We start from the raw sequence: 26,955 nt of genomic DNA, 5'->3' as shown, positions 1-26,955 counted from the left end.
TGGTTCTATAAGGAGACTCTTGGACCTTGGTGACGGTCTGAGCTCTACTAAGCGATATCCTAGTATAAAGTTTTGTTTTAATGGCAACAATAAACCACACCGTATAACGTGAGAACAGCCTGGTTAAAGAAGTAATCGGTAAAACAACAAAACAACGTGGATAGTAAGTTTAAACCAGCCCTAGACCTTCAACCTCTAAAACACCTTCAGCAGTGCTGTAGTTTCAATGCTGCCGGCTGAGTTTTGGATTATGCATTTATACTCGCCAGCATCACTCTGGGTCACATTCATAATTAGCAGGTTGAAGTGGCCTGCAGTTTTTTCCTGGATTATACACCTGCTGTCTATGACGCAGTCTCCGTCTTTGTACCACTCAGCGGTGGGGTTTGGTTTACCGCTAACCAGACACTGGAGGATAACGGGCGTCCCTACTGCCGCAGTAACGTTAGTCAGTGGGATGATACATTTAGGTGGCGTCTCTGTCACCTGAAATTGGAAGCTGCACATATCAGAGGACTTCCCTTTGAACTCCACCTTGTCATCTTTTGCTGGCTCAGCAAATACATCAAAGTTAATGCTAACATATTTATCTCCCTGTTCGCTCATTTCTCTGTCAGTGTTGGCAACTAGCCTGACGGCCCGCTGCGACTCATCTGGCTCTTGCTCAAATTCAAACTCAAGCTCAATTTCTGACACCTGTTCCCCATCAAACGACGTGTTGCCGACCATCAAGTCAAACTTCTGTGGCTTTATTTTAGCACTTCCGAGGGACACGGCGGTCAGTTCCCGACCTCTGGTCTTCCCTGAGAAAACTTTGGCGTTTATCACCACCAGGGAGGCCCTACACAGAGTCTCCCCAACAACGTTAATAGCTCTGCAGGTATACACTCCACTATCCTGGGATGACACTTGACAGATCTTCAGGAAGTGGTTGTCTCCATCGGATGAGTGCAAGTATCTTTTGTTATTGTGAGAGATTTTCTTGTCCCCTCTGAACCAGGACACAATGGGAGATGGAATTCCCATCAGTGAACACTCAAACATGACAGTGGTTCCCTCTGGGGTTTCCATATCACAGATGGGATTGATGAACCTCGGAGGCATCTCAGTGACCTCAAAGGCTATTTTCAAATCATCATGCTCCTGGGTGACAAAGTCCACAGCACCCTCCTCATAAATACTCGGTAACACATCCAACGATATGATCATGCTCTTGTTGTCAGCCGTGTACTCAGGAATGGTGATGATCTTCACCTGTTTCTCAAATTCTTTCACCTCGTTTTCATCCAGTTCCACTTCAAGCAGAATTTCCTGAGGAGATGGAGAACGAGAGGAGTCATCTTCCTCCACATCAAACTCCATCACATGTTGATGAGTGACAGCAGGTGGGGCAGGCAGGAACCTCACTTCCTGTGATACAACTACAACTAAAGCAACACTTCTGGCTTCGCCAACATAGTTCACAGCCTCACAGATATACTCTCCCTGGTCTGCTTTAGTGACATTGAGGATTGTAAGTGAGATGCTATCACCATCTCTCTCCATTATGACTCTTTCAGCAGCCACCAGTTGTGTTTTGTTGCAGAACCACTTTACCTCAGGGGAAGGTAGGCCGAACACCTCAGCACAAAACGTTAGTGACTCATTTTCAAACATTCGTTTCTTGATGAGAGGTTTGAGGAAGGCGGGAGGGATTCCCTGCACTTTCTCCTGAAGGGTAACCAGACCTAGTGACCCTCTACCCCTGGTGAGGAATTGATTCTCATCCAGGTTTATTGTTTCAATGCAATCATCAGCTGGAGATGCCAGGAACTGAACTGGTGAGAAGAACTTCTCACTGGAGTCTCCTGTTGAGGGTCTCTTATGTTCTGCAGGGGAGAATGGATACTCCGGAGGGGTCATAAACCCACCTGGTGTATCAGAACTGGGAGTATGGAAGGACATTGGAGACTTGGAAGTGTGCAAGGACTCTGCAATTGGCTGCGAAACCTCTGTAGAGGAACCTGGGGTATAGAACCGCTCAGCTACCTCTGCTAGCTCTTCGCTCACAGTGCTGCCAATCTCTATCGACATCTCAGACTCAGGGGACAGTGGCCTTCCCCAGTCTATTGGAGGGTTGTAGTAGTTGTACACAGCACCAAAAGTTACCTCCTCTTCCTCCATGGAGCCAACTGCTGCTGCCGCTGCCCCAGCATCAGCTGTTGAGGTCCCGTCTAAAGTACAGATTTCCTGTCCCTGGGCAGCATCAACCACAGACAAACTGAGTAGTTCAACTCTTTTTGCATTGGGCTTAACAATCAAAGGTTTAAGTTCAGCCTTGACTTGGCCATCAAACCTCTCTTTTTCGCTCCTGATTTGTATATGAGGTTCAACTACGTCACAAGCCACTATTTCCTCTGCTAAATCCATTACATCACCCTGGGAGTCCGTCATACTAAGGAAGACACCAATGTCCATTGAGGGTTCTTGGATTGCAATTAGCTCCTCACCGACAAGTTCAACCTCCTCACTCACATGCTGAATCCCAGGCATAAGAACACATCCCTCAGTTTTTAAACCTTGTTGTTCAACTTCCGTTAACCCCTCCACAAGACTTGCCCCACTCACAGTTTCAGCCTCATTGTAAATAGAAAGTGACATTGTAGTTTCACTTTGTCTCACAGGCTTGAAAGATTTGGAAATTATCTTAGGCTTAACAGCTTCTTCAGGTGGAGCTGAGGCCTTGACAGAGCGTTTTACTGCAGGAACTTTTTCAGACTGGAAAGGAATGAAGCTGCCAGTTCTGTCAAATGTATGAAAGGTATCCTCTCCTAACATCTGCCCCTCACCCTCCTCCTTTTGTAAGGTAAAACAAACAGGTTTCTGTGGCTTTGGCCTGACCAGTTCTGGAGATTCCTGCACTTCCTCCATAAACTGTTTAACTACACTACGACTTTCTGCTAAAAATGCTCCCTCTTCAACATCACCTGCTTTCACACACATCTCACAGTCTTCCTCCAGGGAGGACGTGGGCTTGAAGACAGGTTTGGATCCTAAAGGTATAGTTTGAACGAAATCTGTTCTATCGGGTACAGCTTTGAGAGCACATGGATCTAATGGATCCACTGCCGTAGTAGCAAATATCTTACCACCTTCTGCATGCATGGAGTCAGGTTTAAGCACAAAGACTTGTTCCTGATGGTCAAGGGAGATTACCTCAGGTATAAACTCTTCAGGGAAATGCGTTTCTTTTCTGTGCTCCTCGGGAGATGGGGGGGTTGTCAATGCAACGGGAGAGTCAGACTCAAAAGCTTGTTTAATCTGACAAACTTTAATCACAGCGGCAGAAGCCTGCAGACCACAGCCAGATATGGTCAAGGGCTCTCTAGAGACAACAGGTCTGGATTTTGTGGCTATGGCTGTTACCTCAGATGGAGCTTGTGTGCCCATAGGTTTATCTTTCGTATGAATGATGCCTTCCTCAGGATTAGTAATGCCAGCTTTGTGGAATACAGAAGGTTTCTTAATATCCTCTGCAAAACCATCATCCTCTTCAGCTCCACCAGCCTTTGAAATTCGTACAGGCTCTGCAACTTGAAATGACACATCAGAGATGCTAGCAACCTCTCCAAGTGTATTTCTAGCAACACATTTGTACACTCCAGCATCAGTGTATGTGAAACTGTTGATATACAGCCTGTACAACTTATCATCAACCTCAACTCTATATTTTCCACCTGTAATTTTGAGGCAAACATCATCACAAAACCACAACATTTCTGCGGCAGGTTCACCTGTAATTACACACTCTAATATAGCAGTGTGGCCTTCAGAACAGGTAATATTATCTAATTCGCTGTTGACGCGAGGAGCTTCGCCAGCCACATCAAAGGAGAAAGTGAACTTATGTTTGACAGTCTGGGAGGCTCCCTCATCAATGGGCACATCAGACGTTTTCTCAGTAAAAGCCTGAGATTTTTCCTCAATGCTTTCCTCAGTCATCTCCGGGACAGGAGTGGCAGCAGTAATTCTGATTTCTACAGGGGACGACCTGAAAGACTCCTCTGAACAGCGGCGCCTATTGACAACTGCCTGAGGCAACTGTAGAGTTGTCTTTCCCAAATCCATGGAGGACTGAAGTTCCACCTCTATCAGGCTCTCCTGGTTTTCCTCACCCTTTTCCAGCTCCTCTGTAACAACCACCTTCTGCGTGACACTCACCGTTCTCATTACCTTCTTGTCTGAGATCTCGAGAGTGGCGCTGCAGATGGATTTGCCGTGTTTATTAGTGATGACACAGTCATATGTGCCCTCGTGGTCTGTTGTTGGATAGTAGATAGTGAGCTTTGATGTGTTAGATTTGCTCATGATATCATAGTCAGGGTTGTGAGCTAATGGGTGGCCATCTTTGAGCCATGTGACTGTGGGCAGAGGGTCACCATGGAACTGGCAAGTAAACTCTGACATCTCACTGATTTTTACGTTAAGTGACGATATTTCTTTCACAAATACTGGGAGCGAGCCTCCGGTACTTGTAGCAACTTCTTTTATCCTTTTAGACTCTTGACTTTTGTGAAAATCCTCTTTTAAATTTGACTCCCCTTGGACTCTCTGCACATTCTCCTTTGTAGCTGCAGGTTGAACGCTGTCTGCACTAATTTCATCCCCTTGTTTTGATCTTATTGAATCTTCAGTTATATCTTCTCTCTTCACACCGGCAAAACCCGTCTGTTGTCTCCATTCACTGCTGTCTCTTGCAGTCCCTATTTCCTCTCTCACCCCTCTTTCTTCTTTAATCTCTGACTTGATGCATTGACTGCTGGATTTATCCACAGTCATAACATACTCCTCCATGCTCCACCTCTTCTTGGCCTTTCTTTTCTGATCCTCTTGTAAAATACAGCATGGAGAACGTCTCCCAGAAGGCTTGTGAGGGCTCTCACCCTCAGCAGAGGGTTTATATCCCTCAAACGGCACATTAGTAAGTTGGGTTATAGAGTATCTCTGATCTCCTGAAGTTTCACGACCCATCGTGTCTTTTACGGGAGCAGTTTTTAAATCATAGGAACTTTCAATAGGCACACCTGCATGGTGTGGTAAACCAGGATGTGTAGGTGAAACTCTTGATATAAAAGAAGAGTCATGAGGAAGAGATGGTTTGTATCCAGTTGCACGTTGAGGGGGTGAAGGTTTTTTAGTTAGCAAGGCTTCACCAGCAAGTGTTGCATGTGGAGGCGGAAGGTCCATGGGATGGGTTTCATGATGGGGTTTACTATCAAAGGTTGGAACAATTGACTCAAATGGCAACCTGGAGCCAGATGGTTTACATTGACTGTCCGAAGTCCACTCAGACTCAAGCTCAGCTACTTCCTCTTGTTCGACAACATCTTGTTGCCATTTCAGGATGCGCTGAGCCAGTGCTTCCTCCTCACTTACAAAGTACTCACTGTCCCTTTGCAACCTGGTCTCGCGCCCCTCTGTGGGCAGCTCACCGGCAGGTGGCCAGTGGAGGCTTTCACCCTGCTGATCTTGGACACTAGAACTTACTGACTCGCTCATGAGTAACTTTTCTTTTGGGGTTTTATCTGGGGAATTTTCCCTGCTGCGGACCACTTCAAGTTGTGGAACAGATTCTAAAGCAGGAGCATCTGCAACATTTCTTCCAACCTCAGAGGTACTTTTTGCCTGCAATGGCGAGTAACCCTCCACCCAGTCAGACTCTTGCTTCACAGATTGCTCTTGTTCCATCAGAACATCCTGCTGCCATTTCATGATCCGCTGAGTCAAGGCCTCCTCTTCACTGACAAACTTATCACACTCATTCTTCAGCTCCGAAATGTTCTCCATTGACAGCTGGAGCTCACACTCTTCTCTTGTCTTATCAAACAACATTTTTTCTGTTCTGGCTTTTGTTCTAGGCAGTGATTCAGTTTCTACTTGTATTGCTTTAACTTTCATTTTGGGTGATTTTTGTGCCAGCGTGACTGATGCCTCGGTGTCCAGTTCTGCTGGTCTGCTTTTTATTTTGGCTTCAGGTAAGGGGACAGAGGTTTCAGCCCTTTCCACTCTATCTTTTATTTTAGGTGACTTAGGCGTTGACATGGTAACATGGTCTACAGTTGCTTTTTCCTCCATCACCTCATGCTGGGTGTAAATGTGCCGCTCAGGCTCCATGTACTTTGCCTCTGTTGGCATGGGCAGATCAGTTTCAGGGTGGAATTGCTCATCTGCTGATATGTGCATGCTGTGCTGCCATTTCCTGATCCGCAGGGCCAGGAGTTTCTCCTCACACTCCATCCGATCAGCTTCCAGACTCTTCTCATACTTAGCTCTCAAAGAATCACCTTCATATTCCTCTTCATATGGCTTAAACGTTTCTGTTTCTATGTGGTGAGGTGTTATTGCTTCACTGAGTAATCTTTCATTAATAGACCTGGCTTGCTTTGGTCTGGGTGACTCTCCAAGTCTATCCTCTGCGCTGACTTTTGTTCTAGGTGACAACTCTGCTTCCACTTCAGCAGCTCTAGCTTTAATTCTTGGGAAATTTTGTTCTAACGTTGCTGGTGCAGCACCTCCCATTTCTTCTAATCTTGCTTCCATTGTGGCCGACTTTTCAAAAAAGGAAGTTGATGTTTCCTCTTCTCCTCTGGCTTTCACTTTAGGTGATTTGGGTGTTGATACAGTTGCGATCTCTGGATCAACCAACTTTGCCTTCATTCTGGGTGATTCATGGAAAGACGAGTGCATGGCCTCTGTCTCCACAGTTGTTCTTTTCTCCATCACCTCCTGCCGGGAGTAAATGTGCCCCTCAGGCTCCATGTACTGTGTCTCTGCCAACAAGGGCAGATCAGTCTCAGGGTGGAATGTCTCCTCCTCTGATGCCCTACTCCCTTGCTGCCATTTCCTGATCCGCAGGGCCAGGAGTTTCTCCTCACACTCCATCCGTTCAGCTTCAAGGCTCTTCTCATACTTGGCCCTCAAAGACTCACCTGCACACTCCTCTTCGTATGGCTCAGCTGTTTCTGTTGTCACTGTGTCTTCAGTCATTATTGCTTCTCTAAGGCACTTCTCCCTGGCAGATGTGATTAGCTTAGGCCTGGTTGACTCACTGAGGGACATTTCTTTAGCAGCCGATATTCTGACAGAGTCCCTGTTTTTGATGTTTGTTGTAGTTTCTGGGTATTCTGTTGTTTCAGAGTATGGGGCTCCAAGATGACGCAGCTCAACCTCTTCATGCATAGCCTCCACCTTGGGGTCAGCAACCACACTGTGATGCTCACTTAACATCTGCTTAAGTGCAACATCTGCCTGAGATTCACCATAACTCTTGACTTTTCTATGCTCCAGTGTCTGTGAATATATTTCCCCTGATTTCCTTTCTCTATGTGGCAGAAGTGTATCAACCAACTCACCTCTCATGATCTGAATAGCCCTGGTTCTGGACTGAGGCGCAAATGAATGCCTCGCTTGAGATCGAGAGGGATCCCTGCTTGATCCCTTCTGATTCAACCCGAAATCAAAGGGTCGATTGAAATGCTGGACATCAGGCAGAGAGGCAGGCTTGACCCGGAGCCTCTCAACATAATCTGTGTAGCTTGGCTCACTAGTAACTGATTCTAACTCAAACTCAGAGGAGGACATGGTGGAGATAGAAAGCCTCTTCTTCTGTTTTACAGCTCTCTGCAGTGTGGTAAGTTTTGTTCTCACCTCGTTGTGAAGGCTCTCAGTGTCACTGAACCTGTCACTGTACCTGTCACTGCACCGGTCACTAAACTTGTCACTGAACCTGGCACCGGTGCGCCGGTCACAATAGATATCGCTGAATCTGTCATTGAAGCGCTCGGACCTGTCAAACATAGGGGGAGGAGATGGGGCACGCTCAGAGGCAGTTTCCAAACACTCTGACTCTTTCTCTGACTCTCTTTCTTTTGAATGCGAACCAGACCCGAAGTACACTGTACGCACCAGAGAATCCTTAGACCGAGATCTTCCCTGATGGACTTTGGACATCCTGTCAAACGGAGACCCTACACACCTGAGTTCAACTCGAAACTTCCTCTCCTTCCTCTGCTCTGCCATAGTGTCTATGCTTTCATGGGCTTTGGCAGAGCGTCTTACGAAGCCCAGGTAGTTTGCAGACTGCTCTTCCCTAAGTGACACCAAAAGTGATGCTGTGGACTCAGCAGAACCCTCTGTGTTTATCGCCATCACCTTATAACTTCCTGAGTCCTTCTCTTTGATACTATCAATAACCAGGCTGGTAGTGTACATGTGCATTTTGCTGTCAGTGCAGATCCTACATCTACGGTCTTTAGGAATAGATCTATTGTTATGGAACCAGAGGATTGTGGGTTGAGGGCTAGCAATCAATTTACATTTTAACTCGACTGGTTCCCCCTCCAGAACTGACTGGAACTTGAGTTTCTTGGTGAAAGACGGTTTCATGTTGTCTGTCCATGAGCTGACGGAAGATGTTCTGCTGGAGCAGCGATTGGCTGACACAAGGCCATGATCCAGGAAGTCCTCGGTGTCGGAGAAGGCTCCTCTGAGCTGGTGAATGCCGGTGACTTCAGCGCTGCTGTGCCGTGTTCCTTCTTTGCTTTCATGATAAAACAGCTCTGCAAAAGAAAAACAACTGTCAGAACAACGCAGCCTCCAGGGATATAAAAGAGAAAAGGATTTGAATGAATCATTAATGGAAATATTAAATGCATGCTGGGAGTCACAATGCCATAAGAAATAATTTCACTCACCATATTTGTTCGAATAAACGCAAGACTTGATTCTTTTTATTAGAAACCTGCAGGAAGTTTTGATCCTTCTTCTGTGGAAATTTCTTCAAAACATAAATTATTTTATTATTATAAAAAAGGCATATTTCCAAGATGTGCTGCTAACATTCGCTCGTTTTACTTTTTGATGATTGCTTTGGCTTTATAGTAGAACATCCCTTACCTGACTTGCAGACAGGAGAATAAACGCCCTTTCTAATCCTTAAACTTAAGAGGAAATAAATGATGCACTAGTATCAATAAGAAGCAGAGCTCTCCAGACCATATATCATATTCCAAAACTTTAACAAATGAAAATTGGGTGAGAAGGCGTTTATTCGAACTAATATAGTTTGTTATTTAAAATGCAAACCACAGGAATCACATCCCACTATCTGCAAGCCAGGCTAAGGAATATTTTGCAGGAGGAAGGGATCAGTTCCAGATGCAGTAAACCTCCATATCTTTTAAAGGGCATTTCAAATCTGGGAGCTTTAAAAGATACACAACCTGCACCTTTTCTGGGAAAAGATCAGAGGAAACTTCATGCCAAAATGAAGCGAACTCTAGGATGCAAACGCAAGTGTCAAAAACCCGGACAAGCAAGTTCCATCTGTGCTCGTCTGGAAGGAAACATGGAATAGTACCAGCAGGTAGAATAACAGTTTCTATCAAAACACATGATGACAACAGATGACATGCAACTGTGGAAATTCAAAGATCATTTTAAAAGGGACAGTTCAACATAATGACACATTTAGAAACTCTATAAGTAGTCTGTGAATTCCATACTGCATGCACCCATACATCTCCACAGTGTCTCCAGCTCAAACCCTGTTCACTGAGCCGGAGCTCGGACCACAGCGAGCCGCTCACACGCTACTTCAGACGAGAAGAATCAAACAGAGATCTGTCTGCTTCTCCTGTGTAACAGCGAGCAAGTGTCTGTGATATACTGTATGATGCTCAGAAGTCTGTCGTGTCTTTACCTTTGACTTCTTCCTCGATCTTGGCTTCGATCTGGTCTCTGACGTGAGTCACTGTGAAGCAGAGAGACGATATTTAACCACTGATCTGCTGAAGGTCTTCAACCTTCTCTCACAGCCATACACAACACTCTCATACAGAGACACTCCACCTGCTTTTCTTTTTTATTTTCATCAGACATTCTACGAAACAAGGAAATTTAAGCAATAGTTGCTCAAAAGGTTTCTTAGGAATATATGATAATTACCCTAAACCTAACCCTCTTTTATATATATATAGGCCAATATATCGGTATTAGAAATTTTGTTTATTTACCAAATTCTGGTATCGGCTCCAAAAATATGTATCAGTCGGACTTTCAACCATATCCATGTCAGTGGATGGTGTCGGATCAGTTGTCATGTGAATAAGGCTTCATACTTACATGTAGGTCACATGACGTAATCTGATCCTTCAGTGTCTGCTGATAAAGACCCTGAGAGGCTGTTTCTAAGATCAAGAGTGAACGAGAATCGTTCAAGAGTGAACGATTCTGCTGCGTTGTTGACATTAGTACTACAGAGCAACGAGAGCTTAATTTCACTCAAGAGATTAAAGTTTACAGGAAGTAGATTCTGAGGTGAGAAGTCAAACAGTGTAAACTCAGGACGTCTGTAGGAACGAGGTGAAAACAGTGAGTGACGCAGACATTACATCACACAGAAACCCTGAATGGAGAGAGGTTTGATTTTCCTGGAGGGAGGAGGTACGACAGGAAGGTTATCACACCGAGCAGGACAAGAGAGGAGGGTGAGGAGGGTGATGATCCAAGGTTGGGTGTGAGTGAAGTGGTTCGTCTCTGAGGAACAGGGGATTAGTCTGAGAGATCAAGTTCTCTTTTTTTTAGTTTTTTACACTTTGAGAAAAGTTCAAAGTATTCACACTGTTGAAAAAGGTATTTCTGAATTCAGATAGTCTTTCCTGGTTGAACCGGAGTTTTTAAAAGTATTAAACGCACTGAAACAAAATGGGAAGCTGAGGTTGTGGGTGGGTTTGGGACAGCCCTTCAGGAGGGTGAATTAATCTCACAGTAGGAGAAATGGGTGATGTCAGGGGGAATCTGGAGGCAGCAGACAGAGCCAAAGGTTACCTTCTTCTTTGGTAATTGTGAGGGTGGCGGAGCACGCGGCCTCTCCGGCAGGATTAGCTGCCCTGCAGGTGTACTGCCCGGCGTGCTCAGAGAATGCATCAACGATGATGAGGGTGGCGGTGTTCGTCACCTCATCAAAGTGGAATACTATGTTCCTGGTAGGCCGAACCGGCTGCCGGTTGTGGAACCAGCTTATGTCGGGCTTCGGTATGCTGGAAACTAATGCATGAAAGCGGGCCACCTCGCCGAGTGGCACTTTGCAGCTTGTGATTGGCTGGATGAAAACTGGCTTTTGGCCAATGGACAGTTTCTTTAGACTGGTCAGGCGCGTGGAGACGTGAGTCTCAGCAGGAATGTCGACCATTTGCATTTGCCCTGAAAGGAAGCAGTTTGTCGACGGGTTTGTTTCATGTTTGATGTGTTTGATTAGATCTACATTCATCTCAGAGCATCTGCCACATTGTCACTCCTCGCTGCTTCACATGAGAAAATCCGCCGCAAAGACACAAAACTACAACAAAGACGAACTCAACAAAGTAACAAACTTACCGTCCAATGTGAGCGTGGCGGAGCAGGACGCGGTGCCAGCGCCGTTCGTGGCCATGCAGCTGTACTCGCCCTCGTCCTCCGGGTACACCCTGGAGATCTCCAGCTGACAGCTGTCATCAAACTGAGACATCCTGAAGAAGTCAGACTGCTTGATCTCCTTCACCCTGTGGAACCAGCTGATCTTCACATCTGGACAGAGGAGAGTTAGTGGTGACGGAGGTGACGGAGGTGATGGAGGTGACGGAGCTTCATGTTCTAGATGGCAGACAGTTCTGAATACTGCCAGACTGTGTTTTAAGCTCTGGGACTGTGTGTGTCTGACTGAAATGCACCATGGGAGTTGTAGTTCACTTCTCTCCTTCAAGCGTCTCATAGCTTTGACTTTGAACCAGATATTTTTCTTTGTCCTGATAATTCTGATGCTGGGAAACAGGATGATAATTAAAATCTGATGATTTCTTACAAATAAATATGTTTTCTCTCTTTTATCTCAGTGTTTGGTCTACACCTCCTCCTGAGGGAAACATCAGGCTCTGTAGTGTCCGTCTTTTCACGCATTAGATTAAGTCTTTCGTTTTCTCACCGTCTCCTCGGACTCTGCACTGAAAGCGAGCCGGTTCTCCCTCGTGGGCCGATGTACTAGCGATGGGCGAGATGACGACAGGAGGAGCAACGGGAGCAGCTGAGTCCGGAGAAACCACCTCCGACACTAAAACACACAAACCTGTGTTAAACACGTCCTGCTGGTCTGAAACATTTCCTGCTCCTGTTTGTCCCACAGGTGTAACTTCCTGCCGTACCTTCAACGTTGAGTGCCGCGGTGCTCGTGGCGGTGCCATAGTCATTCTTGGCCTCGCAATTGTAGACAGCGGCGTCTTCGGGGAAAACTTCGATCAGCAGCAGCGTGTGCTCATTACCGTCGTGGAGGAACTTGCACTTGAAGCCCGGAGACAGAGCCTGAGAGTTTTTGTACCAGAAGACTTGAGGCTGAGGGACACCGCTCACCTGCACTGAGAAGCGAGCCGGCTTACCGGCCTCCACCGACTGGGGCTCCATGTGGCGGAGGATCTGAGGAGGCTCTGGGACTGAACAGAAAACAAAAGAGTAAGTGATCAGGGGAGAGGAGAACAGTTGTCACTTTCTTCAGGGTTTGAATGAAAAGCTTGAAGAATGTTTTTAAGGTCACATGATCTTTATCTCCGCCAAGATGGATTGATTCTAGATAATATTCAAACACTGCAGTTGCTGAACTCAGTTTTGAGCAACACCTAGGTGACTTCAATTTAAATATGATCCCTTCACTTACTGTTGACCCGCAGGTGCATGGTGCTCCTGTTTTTGCCAGCGACAAAGGTGTACTCGCCAGCGTCGCTCCTGTAGGTCTCGGAGATGGTGAGGCGGTGCAGCTTCCTGATGGCCACATAGTTGAACCTTTCCTCCACCGAGATCTGGATTTCTACGCCGTTCCTCAGCCAGCGACCCTCCACGTCGTCCTCGTTCACCTCGAACTCGAAGGTCGATCGTTGTTTCTCCAGAACCTTGGACAGAGAGGAGAAAGGTTCAGATGTTTCTGTGAGGATGACGCACCATGTACAGCTTGTTAAGACCTATGAGGCAAATTGTGATTAGTGAATATGGGCTAGACAAATAAAATGTTATTGATCGATTAATTGATAAACTAAAGTCATGTTTATCGTCCATGCTTTCATCTCCTCTTGGCTTGAGAACATCAGTTCACGTTGATGATGGGTTAAAATGTTTCTTCAGGAACAGAGAAAAGTCATCTCAACGTTTTGTTTTAATAAAGTTGACATCTGTCTCACCGTAATTTCCCGTTCAGGAGGTTCGGAGATGCGGATGTCACGACCCTCCACGGTCAGCTGGGCTTTGGACACGCTTGACCCGGCCACCACTGAATAGTCTCCGGAATCTGACATTCGAACCGTCTGGATCATTAGTCGGTGAACGTACTTCTCTGCTGTCACGATGTACCTGAGAACACGACACAACAGCCCATTATTAACTATTTGAAAAAGCTTCAGTGCACGTCCGCGAGGAACAAGCAGCAGGCGTCAATCCCAGGTGCAATCAGAGTGTGAAGTGTCCGTGAAGACGCACCGTTCTTCAGACACGTCCAGCTCCTGACCGTCCTTCATCCACATCACCTGGATATTTGGCTCAGAAACCTCACATTCAAAAATCGCCTTCTTCTTCTCTGTGATCTTTATGTCCTTGATCTTCTTGGTGAATTCAATCACACGAGCTGGAAACAACAAAAACAATTATCTCCAAATGTAAAACACAGGCTGGATTTCACACAACAAATTTTTTTTACATCATCTGTGTTGCATTTTGAAGTTCTTGATATTTCCGTATTGTTCAGGACATTTCTGTATTTGTCCAACTTTACCTTCGACAAACAGGTTTGCCACGGAGGCAGCGGAGCCGGCGACAAACTGGTACTCTCCTCCATCTCCAAAGTGAACATTTCGGATGGTGAGCGAGTGCGTGAGCTGGCGGCTGCGGACCTGACATCTGTCTGACGACTTGACCTCCACGCCGTTCTTCAGCCATTTGTAGGTGATGCCCTCGTAGTTGACGGTGACCTCGAAGGTGATGGTGTCTCTCTCCTGAGCGTTCAGGTCCTTCAGCATGGAGGTGACCATGACGGCTACAGAGGAACAACGAGCTTGGATCAAACACTAAAACCCTGAACTAGATTTATCCGACATTGGTCATTACATTTTCTAAATACAACAAGGTCACATACAACAATGTAATCTGCTACTGTTCTCCTCTTCTTTCACTTCAAATTAAGTTTGGTTTAATTTGTAACCTGATTTTTAAATTAGAATATACAAAATTCCTAATTTAAAAATATTTCAAATAGTATCTAATTACAAATTCCAATTTGTATGTGCTTCAGAAATGTTTTTTAATTTAATGTTTTTTTTAAGTCTTAGACCTTGAGAGACAGGCCACCTTTTTCTGTCGCACTATGCAACGTTATTTGACGGAACTTGATTGAACTCATGCTTACGGCTGACGGTGAGCGTGGCGGACACTCGGTCGTTCCCGCAGACGAAGGTGTACTCTGCAGAGTCGTCCCTGCTGGTGTTCATGATCTTCAGCTGGTGGAGTTTTCCTTGAACCACGATCCTGAACTTGTCGCTCATCTCGATCTCCACGCCGTCCTTCAGCCACGTGGACGGTACGTTGAAGTGAGAGACTTCACACTCGAACGTGGCCACCTGCGTCTCCGGGACCTTCACGCTCTTCAGGGGTTTGGTGACTCGCAGAGCTAATGGGACAAATTGAGTCAGATGGAATTAGAATTAGATGAATTATTAGAGCTGAAGCCAAATGATTCCACAAAAATTTAGTATGCACAAATTAGAAAACTTATGTTTTGAATGACATAAAACTAAAACGTAGTTATTTTTTTGAATGAATAATAAATAAATAAAACAATAGAAACATTACAAAATAAAAGTCAAGCAATTTTTTAATTTGGACAATTTTAAGCGAAGAATTGAAAAACAAGTTACAACAAAATGTGTGATTTAAATTCAAATATGAATAATAATGTTTGGCTAATTCAGCTGATATCATTTTAAATATTTAACTTTTTACTTTTAATTAAAGTAAAGTTATTTCATTTTCAAAATTTTACTTTGAAAAATGTAAAACTGCTTGATGAAATTTTTATAATAAATGAGCAAATCTATATTTTTTATTTAAAAAAATACTAGTTACAGATAATAACAAAACGATTATCATCATCATTAATTACAAAATGTAAAATTTCCTGTAAAACTGCAAGTAAAATGTTTGTAAAATGTAAAATGTTTTATACACTAACTACAAGAGTAAGATGGATGTGTGTTATATCAATTGATCAAATTTATTTTAATGATTAAGGGGATTTTTTCAATGCAGGGTTAGGGTTAGGGTTGTTAAATTGTTATAGTAAAATTTCACAAAAACGCTATAAATTACAGTATTTATTAACATTTCTAGTTATGTTTTTGTGTGATGAGAAATGTGATCGCTTAAAACACTACTAATAAATTTGTAATTGCACTAAATTACTAAATTACAGAAAGGAAATACGTACATTATTAAATGATGTGCTGGAACTTTTTCATTATGAATAAGGTGTCACGTACCCTCCACAGTGAGTGTGGCGCTGCTCTGCAGGTGTCCAACCATTGCGGTGTAATCCCCTGCGGCGCTGCTGTCCACGTTCTGCAGGACGAGCTTGTGAGCTTTCCTCTCCGACAGAATCTTACACTTGTCGCTCGACTTCAGCTCTGCACCTTTAAACATCCACCTGACGGGGATGTTGTCATGTGACAGGCTCATCTCAAAGGAGGCGGTGCCGTCCAACAGTGATGTCACGTCCTTTATCTTCTTCACAATCTTGATCGCTGCAGAAACAAGCCACAGAAACAGGCCACAGAAAGTTTTAAAAAGTTGAAATAGGAAAATGCAAAACAGTAAAACCTTTGTTCCAAGCTGACGATATTTGATTTTTTTTTAAACAAAAACAAGTTACAAATAATAATTTGGGCTTGTGCAGAGAAAAAAAGACACCATGTCACAGTGAATCAGTGACACTCACTCTCCACGTTGAGCCTGGCGTTGGCAGACAGTTTTCCCAATTTGAAGGAATAAACGGACTCATCCTGCGTGTTGCAGTTCTTCACCCTCAGGGTCTGGACCATGCCGTCCGAAGTGATCTCGTACTTTTCACTGCTCTGCAGCTCCACACCGTTCTTGATCCACTGGGACCCTTTGACGTCGGGGTGGGTGAGTTCCAGCGTGAACGCCGCCTCCTGGGTTTCCGTCACCGTCTGGTTTCTGAGAGTTTTCTTGATTTTCACTGCTGCAAGATGGAAACAGGAGCTCAGTATCAACGCAACAATAAGTTCTATGAAGCTAAGTTTGACCTACTAGAAATGGTTCAATTGGTCAAACTAACAGGGTTCATCCTCAAGGGAGTAGGAATTAAAAAAAAAAGCAAAATAAAAGTCATAAGCTTTGAAACTTTAACTGAAACTTTAACTTTTTGCTAACAGTTCAATTTTCAGATCATTTTAAATCCCTCCTTATATTGTTTAACTATTGTTTTATATTATTCTTGAGTTTTTTTTATTCCAATAAATTTTTCTATAATTTTTAATAGTTTTACTTAAATTTTCCTCATTGATGTCCAGTGATGTTTAAAATCTGGTCAAACCGTCAATTGTACTTTGTACCTTTTATAACTTAAGTCACATTTTATCCTTATAATTATAATGTTTAATATTATTACTGAATTTTGTACACCATCATACAGTTCAGTATCACATTAGGTTGAGGAGAGTCTAACTCTGCTCCCAACTATTGATTATTAAATTATTTACCCACTTTTCTGTATATTATCGTGTTAATTGTGTTTTTATGTTATTGTCATAAACAACCTTTGTAATTTTTTTGTGTCAGTATGTGCATCATCTTCAATCACCACCACGTGTCATAACACGACACTGAATATGTACAGCGAGTAGCTGGTGCTTACCCTCCACCCTGAGGTTGGCGGTGGTTTTGGAGTTGGCCACCTGGTAGGTGTACTCTCCGACGTCTTGCGGTCTGGTGATGGCGATGACAAGGCGCCTGACGGCTCTGTTCACCTCGCTCACCACGTTCTCATTGAAGTCCACGGGCTGACCCTCCTTCAGCCACTTTCCCTCAGCGTTTGCGTTGGCTACTTCACACTCCAGCTCAGCTGACTGAGACTCTGCCACCGTCACATCCAGCAGGGGGCGTGTGATGGCGCCACCTAGTGGCCGAACAAGGAAACAGTTAGTACCATGATTCTGAGGCAACAGAGCGACATCCACGATCTGACCATGTTTCATACAACATCAGAAATGTTACTCTGAGTTCCAGACTGAGTTAGAAACTCAGTCTGGAATAAAGTCTACAAGAAACAATGGAACAAATGTTCAGTTGTACATCCACAAGCACACACCCACGCAAATATGTGACGTACCAGAGACAGAGAGCTTGGCACTCGATGTCTTTTCACCAGCATGGAACGTGTACTGGCCCTCCTCGTCCTTCATGGTGTCGATGACAGTCAAAGAGTGAGCCTTGTCCTTGGACTCCATCTTGTGTTTGGGTCCAGGTTTGAGCTGCTGGTTCTTGAACATCCAGACCGGGTCGATTCCAGGGTGAGACACTTCAACGTTGAAGGTGACATTCTGTGACTCGGAGCACACTTTGTCCTCCATGTCCCTCACAATGTGAACCTCTGTAATAACAGCCACATGGTTAGAACATGAAGTGGAACCTAAAACTAGGAACAGAGGATAATCAAATCACTCTTACGTTCGACAGTCAGGTTACAGCTGGTGTCGACCTTGCCGACTACCAGTTTGTAGTCTCCTTCATCAGAGGCGTAGGTCCTGGTGAAGACCAGGCGCTGCTTGGATCCCTTTGCCACCGTCTGGATTCGGTAACTGGGCGTCAGCAGTTTGTCGTTGTGGTACCATTTGACTGAGCATATGTCCTGAGCAGAGATCTTGGCCTCCAGAACAGCTTTGGTGCCCTCAACGGAGGACACATCCTTCAGAGGGACTAAAATGTCAATAGCTGCAAGGAAAGACAAAAAATGATGATCAGAGACATTCAAAGTGACAGAACAGTTATTTAACACTTGGATCTGACTGCAATTTCCCAGGTGGACTCAATAAAGTTAATCTATCTATCTGTCCAACTCTGACTCTTACATTGGACATTGAGTTTGCCTGAGGTGGAGATATCCTGGACCGGAACCACGAAAGAGTAGGAAGCAGCATCTTCTCTGCTGACGTTCTCTACCAGCAGCTTGTGAACCAGTTTGTCGATTACAATGTGGATGCGGTCTGAGGCGGAAATGGCCTGGCCATTCTTCATCCAGGTTCCCTCGACGTTCTCCTGGGAGAACCTCACCTCCAGCTGAGCGATGTCACCCTCACAGATTGTGAGGTCAGTCAGTGGCTGCATCAGGGTTACTGGGCGCACTATAGGTGGAGAAACCTCACTATGATCACATCACTCTAGTTATCAATAACTAAAACACAACATGCAACATAAGGTAAAACAGCCATAGTACAGATGATGACAATGGAGAGCCAAATGTTGAGCTTTGCAGAACTTGAAGTACTTTAGCAATTTGGACAATTTCCCACAATACCAGAACTCATTGCAACTAATTCCCAAGGAGAAGCTTGAAAATGCTTTTATAAAAAGCTATGGTTACAGTGGGTGAACCAAAGCCCAAACATACTTCACCAAGTAAAGTTGCTTACATTTCATCTTCAGCGAGGCACTGGTCCTCAGATCGCCACATACAAAGGTGTATTTGCCCTGGTCGTCTTTCCTGACATCCTTGACAGACAGGGTGTGTCTTCCTCGGCGGGAGGACATTACGTATTTACTGCTAGGAGAGAGCTCCTTGTCTTTGAAGAACCAGTTTCCCTCAGCGTCCTCACGAGACAGCTCAACCTCAAACTCTCCAGCGTAGGTCTCTGGTACCTCAATGTTCTCCAAGTGTTTGATGAGCTCCAGGGCAGCGCCTGGATAAAAAACAATATCAAGAGCCATTATCTACCAGTCTACCCAAGAAGGACCAAATAAAACTTGAGGTGGGAAGATTTAGAGTGTAGAGATTACCTTCTACATTGAGCCTTGCACTTGTCCTGACGTTCTCATCGTCTACAGTCAAACAAGTGTATTCAGCATCATCCCTCATTTCAATCATTAGCACAGACAGGAAGTGGACCTTTCTGTCTGAGTGCATTCTGTATTTGTCTCCCGAAAAGATCTCCATGTTGTTCTTGAGCCACTTGACTTTGACGAAAGGTTCATTAGTTTCACACTCAAAGGTCACCATTGTGTCCTTCTCGTTGGCACTAGTGTCCGTCAGGTTTTGGGTAAAGTTAATTGCCAACTTGGCTGTAATGAGAAAATAAGATGCAAGGCTTACAAAACAGGACAAAGACAATGACAATGCTAATGAAGAAATCTGATATATAAAGAGGTTATACCTTGCACAAGAAGAAAGGCATGGCTCGAAGACTCCCCAGCAACATTCATGGCTTTAACCATGATGCTAGCAGAATCCTCGACTGTGACATCTCTGATCACCAGTTCACACACATGGTCCTCAGGCCAGTACCAGTAAATACGGTCCGACTCTTCCAGCAGAATGCCGTTCTTGAACCACTGGCACTCAGGTTCTGGTCTGCCAACGACTCTCAATCGGAAACGAACCTCATCCATTGGCGCAACGGTCTTGCTGGCAATGCGTTCCAGGATCCTAGGTGCTTCCATGCTAGGGGATAGTTGGACCCTCTCTGGTTTGATTGTGGGGATTGTGACACTGCCCTGTTCTTCCATTCTCTTCCTCTCAGCCTCCTCTTTTTCTCTCATGCGATGAAGCAGCTCCTCCTTCGTTTTCTTTAGTAGATCCTCATAAGACTCATCCTTCTTGCGAGACTTGAGCTCCACAGCGGAGATTGACTCATAGAAACCTTCCTCTGTCCTACGCTTGAATTTGCCCTTCAGCTCTTCAGATTCCTCCGATGTTTTTTCGTGAACAACTCTCTGTGTCTTACGAAGCTTAACAACTTCCCTGTCCTGTGCAGCATCGCCAGGTTGGTCAACCTTCACAACATCAAATCCGATTCTGCCAGGCTCATGTGAAGCCTCTGCAGTCTTCTGTTCTGGAGCACGGCGCAGGACAGATCTAAAGTCCTCTTTCTGTTGGATCTCCAGCTTCACAGTGTGCTCAGTTGTGCCCAAAGGATTGTCTGCAACCACTCTCACCTCTCCTGAGTCGTAGGACTTGATGTCAACAATCTCTAAATAGTAAATACCATCATACCGAAGTCTGTATCTCTTGCTTTTGCGGATAAGTTGTCCGTTAAGGTACCAGTTAACCTTAGGTGCTGGATAACCGGTCACTCTGCAGCGGAATCGTGCAATGTCGCCTTCCAGCACTCTGGCTGGTTCGGGAAGAAGGACAATTTCAGGTTTGGACTTCTCAGAATCTTCATCAGCACTGACTCCTGTAGGGCCTCTCTCATGAGCCAGGCGTTCTATCTCATCAATTCTGTGCGCTCCCTTCCTGCCTTCAGGAAGTTGTGTTTCCTCAACAAGACCCTTCTCATCCTTGACGATCAGAGTTGCTGATGTTTGGTCGACACCAAACTTGTTTGTGGCTCTGCAGGTGATAACACCACTGTCTCTAGCATACGCAGCTTCATAGTCAAGGCTGCAGTAACCAAATTCATTGACCATACGCAACCTGTTAGCGGCTTCCAGGGGTTTGCCATCATGTAGCCACTCCACAACCATGGTGGGGTCACCAATAGGGGTCAGTCTGCACTCAAAGTGAGCAGGACCGAAACGCTTCATTCTGATAGAGGTCAGCTTCTTCTTGAACATTGGTTTCTGCTGCTTCTCTTTGTCATAAAGGTCTCCCTCCTCCCACTGCTCTTGACCATATCGCAGATGAAGGGGCTCCAACTCTGGAGCTGCGATCTCCTTGGCCTTGTATGTTCCTTTGGTAATAATGAGCTTCCTCTCAGCTTGAGGGGCAGTGAAGCCAACCTCCACGTTGACTCTGCAGCGAGTGGTGTCTCTGCCAGCCTTGTTAATGGCTGTAGCTGTGTACCAGGCACTGTCCGAGCCTGATGCAGATGGGATCTGGAATTTGGCCTCTCCTTTAGTACCGTCGATCCTGAAATTTTGTAATCGTTCAAATTTATTGATCTGGGCATTAACCATTTTACAAAGCAGTTTTAAAGTGTTAGAAAGTCATCCATAGCTATAATTAAAGATACATACTTGATATGTGGGTGCTTGCGTGGTGAAATAATGTCACTGTTTTTCAGCCAGACAATATCAGGCAGGGGATTTCCAATGGCTCTGACAGCCAGTTCAACCAGAGTGCCCTGCTTTACTGTGATGTTCTTCAGCTTTTCAACAAACTGAGGCCGAGCTAGGCTTTCTTGTGCTGTGGATGGTGAAATACGATAAAGAACATTACAGGATTTAATTACAGATACTTACTTCAAAGTCATCTGATCTTGTGTAATAAATCTGCGACGCGGACTTACCGTCAACAGTAAGATTTACAGACACAGAAGTCCGTCCAGCTCTGTTCTGAGCGACGACTGTCCACTCTCCAGAGTCTTGTGGCATGGCTGGGACAATGATCAGGGACTGAATACCGTCCTCTTTAATCACTATCTTGTGGGTGTAGTCATTGACAACTTGTTGTCCTGGGAAAAGGATAAATGGTTTTACAAGTGGCAGAAGCAACTGGTCAAGGTGGATTCCTAGAATATGTTGAACCCTGTTTTTCTTACCATTGTGGAACCAGTATGTGTCGGGCATGGGTCTGCCAACAACCTTCAAGTCAAATCTGGCAGTTTGCCCCTCGGAGCACTTTATTGAGGAAGGTTTAATGACAAACACAGGTTTGTAGAGTCTTTCCAGCTGAGCCTCATCGGTCTCATCAAGCCTGCGGGCAGGAGAACGTCCGGGAGAACGGCTGGAGGAACGTCCGGGTGAGCGGCTCAGAGAACGAGGAGAGGTGGACCTTAGAAAAGAGCAGAGTCATCAGTATCAAGGAGATATTTGTACTGAAAAAGCATTAGGATGTTTTCAGTTTGAAATGTGCTGATGGAGGAGTCTTCTTTGTAGTGGATGTGTATAACTGGAGCCAGTAGCAAGGTATTTTTTCACTTGTCTGAACCTCTTTTGGTGAGGCAGGGTAGCAAAAACAACTTATAAATACAGCTGACTTTTTTACCACCTTTTAAATTGTTATGCCTCTGGTTTCCACCAACTCCTAAAGAAAATACCTGGTTCTTTAGCTGCTTAATGCTCCAGCTAAAATGTTCTGGGACGTAAACCACACTCAGCAGTTGGAGAACATCAATTCTTACCTGATCCTCTGCATTGCTGGCTGTGGTGTGAATCTCTGAGGTGTTACAGCTCCGGACGGCTCCACATACAGCTTCCCAGAGCTGACGGCATTTCCCTTCATGTTGGTGGCGAAGGCGGTGTACACGCCCTCATCCTCTGGTAGCACCACAGGCAGGCGGAGGCTGGCTCGTCCATCCTGAAGAACCTCCATCTGGTAACGGCCACCAGGTCTGATGCGCTGACCGTCTTTGTACCAAGCAATCTGATAAATGAACAACCGTAACTTCTCAGTATCAGGTACTACAGATGTTTTTAAGCTTTTCTTTGTAAATACATCCTCTCCAAAAAAGTAAGAAAAATGCAAATACAGTGTTATACTGATACTTGGCCAAAGAATGGCCACAATGAGTAACCCTTTGAGTTAAACCACAATCATTGTGATATAAAGTAAAGTCATTGTTTTTTTGTTGAGTTAAGTCAAGTTCAATTTTAAAGATACACCATGAATAAGGTCCTTAGTACAAAGAATCCTACTTGCACCTAGTTTTAATGGACACAACCTAAAATTATAATGTCGTTTAAGAAAGCCCGCAGCAATGACATGGCAAAATAACCAAAAGCTTGAGCCACAAACCAAAAACGATAGAAAAATGCTAATTTTCTCATGTCTGACAAGATTTTTTCCGATGACATGGTGTTTTTTGGCAACATTTTACACTCATTACCTTTGGCAGAGGCTCTCCAGCCATCCTGCAATGGAAAGTGACACCCATTCCATCCACGATCCTGTAGTGTTTGACCGGAGTGTCAAAGGCCGGCTGCATTGCTTCCTCTTCTGCTGAAGTCACCTCGACCTCTCCATCCTCTGTCACCAGCTCTCTGTAGGTAATCCTCATGATACGGAGCTCAATCTCATGGATGATCCTCTCTTCAAAGGCTGAAACAAGGAATTCCTGCAGAAAAACGTTTTTAATGTTCAACATGAAATACGAAAATGGAATTACTGCGACTTCTCTTGTTATTGCAAGACTGTGGATCTTTAGAAAGAGCGTACTGTTTCTGAGATGAAGCTCATGGGGGTCGTCATCCTCCTCTGTTCCAGCTCGTATTGACTCACGACCACAGATGGCTCCTGAACCACTGTCGTCGTCACATGACTTTTAAACGTCACGTCAAGCTGCTTCGTGTAGGCTTCATATTCCTCTGTTAAGACAGAAACACTGTGAGCCACTGATCCAACAAAGTTTTGTTGAATACATTCAAACGGTTCTCTAAATAGAAGATACTATCTGAAGACCGGAATTCAGATATGATCAAATTCCCTGAATGGAGAAACAAAAGGATGCTGATACCTTCCTCCAGCAAGCCAGCAGAGGCTGAGGCTTCCCCATGAGGATTTTTGACAAAGATGGAGTATTCTCCAGCATCATCAGCAAAGGTCATGGAGATCTCCAATCTGCATTCTCCAGTCTCCTTCTTGTAGGCGACTTTGTATCTGATGGCAAATAAAAATATAGTTTTAGCTTTACTACCTAATATTGGCATCAGCCCCCAAAGTTCCATATTGGTCGGGCTCTACTCTGAACACAATAATTCAATATTTTAAATAATGAAAGGATATATTCATTTTCCAAAAATGTAAGACAGAAGAGCATAAAATGTTCTCGTTAAAGAAGCTGAACAAAGAAATCTGTAATTTTTGTTGAAGAAAATGTGTAAAAAAATCGATTTGCTGATAAATATTCAACAGATCGATTAATTGATTTATCATCGCAGCTCGAGTTGAAATGATTCTTTCGGTGTGTTTACATCCTGTAGTTACTGTATCAAGAACACTGAGGTTGATAACAAACCTCAAACTTGAATGAGTTTTTTTCTTAACTGGGAACCAACTGACTGGACCCAAGGTTTCGAACCTGTATCCCGTGGTAAGTGGCACGCCACTCTTCTTCCAGATGATGTGAGGTCTGGGGTTTCCTCCGACCTGGCATTCGAAGAAGACGCTTCCTCCCTCCACCAGCTTCTGAACGGTGGGTTTCTTGATGAAGAAGGGAGCAGCGGACTCTCCTGTAGTCACCTCTGCCACCACCTGTTCCTTTGTCTCCACGGCAACACTGAACAGAAGCCACATCTCCATCAAACACTACAGATGTGGAAACATACCTGTCTTAACCGAGGCCATTCCAGATGGTCAGGTAGATATAAATGTGACTCACGTTTTCTCTTGTGTGATTCCAATTTCAGTGACAGCCGTCTCCTCTCTGCTCTCAATGTCTTCTGACACTACGACTGAGGGGAAAGGTTGAATTAGGAATTAATTCTCAATCTTCATCAAACCTGAACCTGATCTGTGTTTTCAGTTTTCAGCTTGATTTCCATACTTTCAGGTTAATTTACTTCTAAAATCAACTCACTGACTTGACTGTATCACAATCAACACTGCATCAGTTTTACTTTTAAGAATCATCAACAGCAAGTCTCCCATGTTTAATGGGCAACAACAAAAAGAGATAATTTCCGTCACATCTCTGATACATTTTATACATATTTATAGGACCGTTCCCAACAGGGATGGTGAACAAACACTGCTGCTCTGCACAAGAGAATTAAGACTCTGTATGTTTATTAAAGGAATATTACTGCATTATTTTTATCAAATGTTACTGAGGTCAACACAGAGACGACGTCAATCCAAGACCAAATAAATCATATGAGATATTTCAGTGAATAGTTACACTGTTTAACTATTTCTCTCAATTACTTTGGTTACTACGACTCAGTCACTACCTTTGACGAGCAGGTAGCAGGAGGTGCTGACGGTTCCCGCTTCACTGGTGGCGGTGCAGGTGAAGCGGCCGCTGTCTTCAGCGAACGCCTCGCGGATCATCAGCCGGGCGAATCCGTTCTCATAGCTGATCTGGAAATCAATGGAGCTCTCAATCTTGTAGTCCTCTCTGAACCACATGATGGCTGGAGCAGGTTGACCGCTGATGTGGCACTGCAGGGTCACCGGCTCGCCCTCCGTCACTGTCACGTTGTTGAGGCCCTGAACACAAAACAGAGACACGTTCACACAAACTCTTCACCCTTCAGTCGATACTGATGTTTTCTTCCGCAGGAGACAAAATCATGCCAGTTTGATCTGGGGATGATAATGTGTCTATAATGCTAGAGGGGCCAGAAAACTCCTTCAAATCTGCTCTGCAAATTAAAAACATGTAGCATTCATGCTAACGCTCTCCAGTCGTCAAGCTGGGGCTGATGGGAACTAGATCTGCAGGTATGTGATTATGAGTTTAAGTAAAATCTGACCTGATGATAGCGCTAGACGTAAAGTCAGAGAATCACTAAAGTCAGAACAATTCATCCTCTGGGGATCCCGACACAAATGTAAATAGTTCAGCTGGACCAACACTGTCACCCACAGAGCCGTGCTGTTGGAACGACTCAGTTTTATTTTGAAGCAGGAGACAGGAAGTGGACAGTGAAGAGAACTTACAGCGACCAGCGTGGGTGGGACAACAGGCTCCTGGGCTCTTGTGGGCACTGCAACCGCCTCCTGAGGAAGAACAACGACACATGTCAAACCAGATGGCGTTTCTCAGCTGAGTTTCTGTGAGGATGGAGGAGGGGGTGGCATTGAGAACAGATAAAAAACCCTGCAGGAAGATGGAGGGGTCGACAGGTGAAGACAGGAAGAAGAAGAGGATTCTCCAAGGGGGCTAAAATGGGAGAAGTGAAGGGAGGATGACAGTGAAGGGGACATCGGACCAACCTGAGGCTCCCAGTCCTCAAACTCCTCTTCACTGACTGCGTAAGCCCCGCCCACCTCAACCTGACTCTGATATCTGACATCTTTAAAGGGCGGGGGGAGGGGCTCCGTTGTCACTCGCACCTCCACTGCCGCCGCCCTGCGGGACGGACTGGGAGACTTGACGGGCTTGATGACGTGTCTGGGAGCGGCGGGGGAGGATAACTCTTTCCTCAGGGTGGCGATGGCAGAGCCGGCGATGGACACCTGACCGAGCCAATGACAACAGTGTTAACCATCATCACAGACGAGCTGGTCGTGATGAGCGAAGAGGGAATCGTTAGTCGCACCATCGACAAACGCTGCAGACTCTGAGTTTACGTTTTCCTGACAAACCCCCTCGAAACATTTATCATTATTTTTCAAACAGAACTAAATCTACACAAAATAAAACTTTCTCAGATTTACTATATAAACTGATGATAACATTTTTCACATTATACACATTTTAGGAACCATTTTCCAAAAGTTTAACATTCTAGTTTTACACTACACAAGTTTTATGTTCTACGCAGACGACACCTAGCTATACCTGCGTTTATATCAAACTATAACTGTGTGTTAGACCCTGTGGATGTTAGCTATTGTTGTTCCGTACGGATTTGATAAAGAAAAACAAACTAGTATTTTGTGGTGTTTGTGTTTTTTTCAAGAGTGGATGTTCGTGACACTGCCGTGGCCTCGGAGGAGAAACACGATGAGAGGTTTTAGGATGAGGATCAGGTTAAAGTGAATCACAGCACATCACAAAACAGAGGATTGTG

At 44.8% G+C, this 26,955-nt stretch overlaps 1 protein-coding gene across 10 annotated transcripts in view; it reads right to left on the bottom strand.

Moving 5' to 3' along the window:
- The window catches only part of ttn.2 (titin, tandem duplicate 2), a 188,528-nt gene that overhangs the window by 152,607 nt on the left and 8,966 nt on the right, over positions 1-26,955 (bottom strand). For all 10 annotated transcript variants that reach the window (XM_047337112.1, XM_047337113.1, XM_047337114.1 and 7 more), the window contains exons 9-37: positions 25,880-25,939; positions 25,168-25,426; positions 24,597-24,663; positions 24,297-24,494; positions 23,733-23,875; positions 23,435-23,583; positions 23,106-23,333; positions 22,401-22,642; positions 21,819-22,051; positions 21,567-21,731; positions 21,295-21,463; positions 19,491-21,187; positions 19,117-19,398; positions 18,753-19,019; positions 18,192-18,464; positions 17,791-18,054; positions 17,453-17,713; positions 16,979-17,239; positions 16,040-16,303; positions 15,585-15,845; positions 14,456-14,716; positions 13,826-14,086; positions 13,534-13,678; positions 13,239-13,407; positions 12,722-12,953; positions 12,216-12,500; positions 11,999-12,124; positions 11,416-11,604; positions 9,740-9,790 (exon numbers count right to left, since the gene is read on the bottom strand). In XM_047337112.1, the coding sequence (XP_047193068.1) occupies positions 9,740-9,790; positions 11,416-11,604; positions 11,999-12,124; positions 12,216-12,500; positions 12,722-12,953; positions 13,239-13,407; positions 13,534-13,678; positions 13,826-14,086; positions 14,456-14,716; positions 15,585-15,845; positions 16,040-16,303; positions 16,979-17,239; positions 17,453-17,713; positions 17,791-18,054; positions 18,192-18,464; positions 18,753-19,019; positions 19,117-19,398; positions 19,491-21,187; positions 21,295-21,463; positions 21,567-21,731; positions 21,819-22,051; positions 22,401-22,642; positions 23,106-23,333; positions 23,435-23,583; positions 23,733-23,875; positions 24,297-24,494; positions 24,597-24,663; positions 25,168-25,426; positions 25,880-25,939 (7,462 nt within the window). The remainder of the gene's footprint in view (positions 1-9,739; positions 9,791-11,415; positions 11,605-11,998; positions 12,125-12,215; positions 12,501-12,721; positions 12,954-13,238; positions 13,408-13,533; positions 13,679-13,825; positions 14,087-14,455; positions 14,717-15,584; positions 15,846-16,039; positions 16,304-16,978; positions 17,240-17,452; positions 17,714-17,790; positions 18,055-18,191; positions 18,465-18,752; positions 19,020-19,116; positions 19,399-19,490; positions 21,188-21,294; positions 21,464-21,566; positions 21,732-21,818; positions 22,052-22,400; positions 22,643-23,105; positions 23,334-23,434; positions 23,584-23,732; positions 23,876-24,296; positions 24,495-24,596; positions 24,664-25,167; positions 25,427-25,879; positions 25,940-26,955) is intronic.

The sequence above is a fragment of the Scophthalmus maximus genome, chromosome 14, assembly GCF_022379125.1.
Source record: "Scophthalmus maximus strain ysfricsl-2021 chromosome 14, ASM2237912v1, whole genome shotgun sequence".
NCBI classification, from domain to species: domain Eukaryota; kingdom Metazoa; phylum Chordata; class Actinopteri; order Pleuronectiformes; family Scophthalmidae; genus Scophthalmus; species Scophthalmus maximus.
Note: the sequence above shows the minus strand (reverse complement) of the source record. Positions and strands in the feature narration are given on the sequence as shown.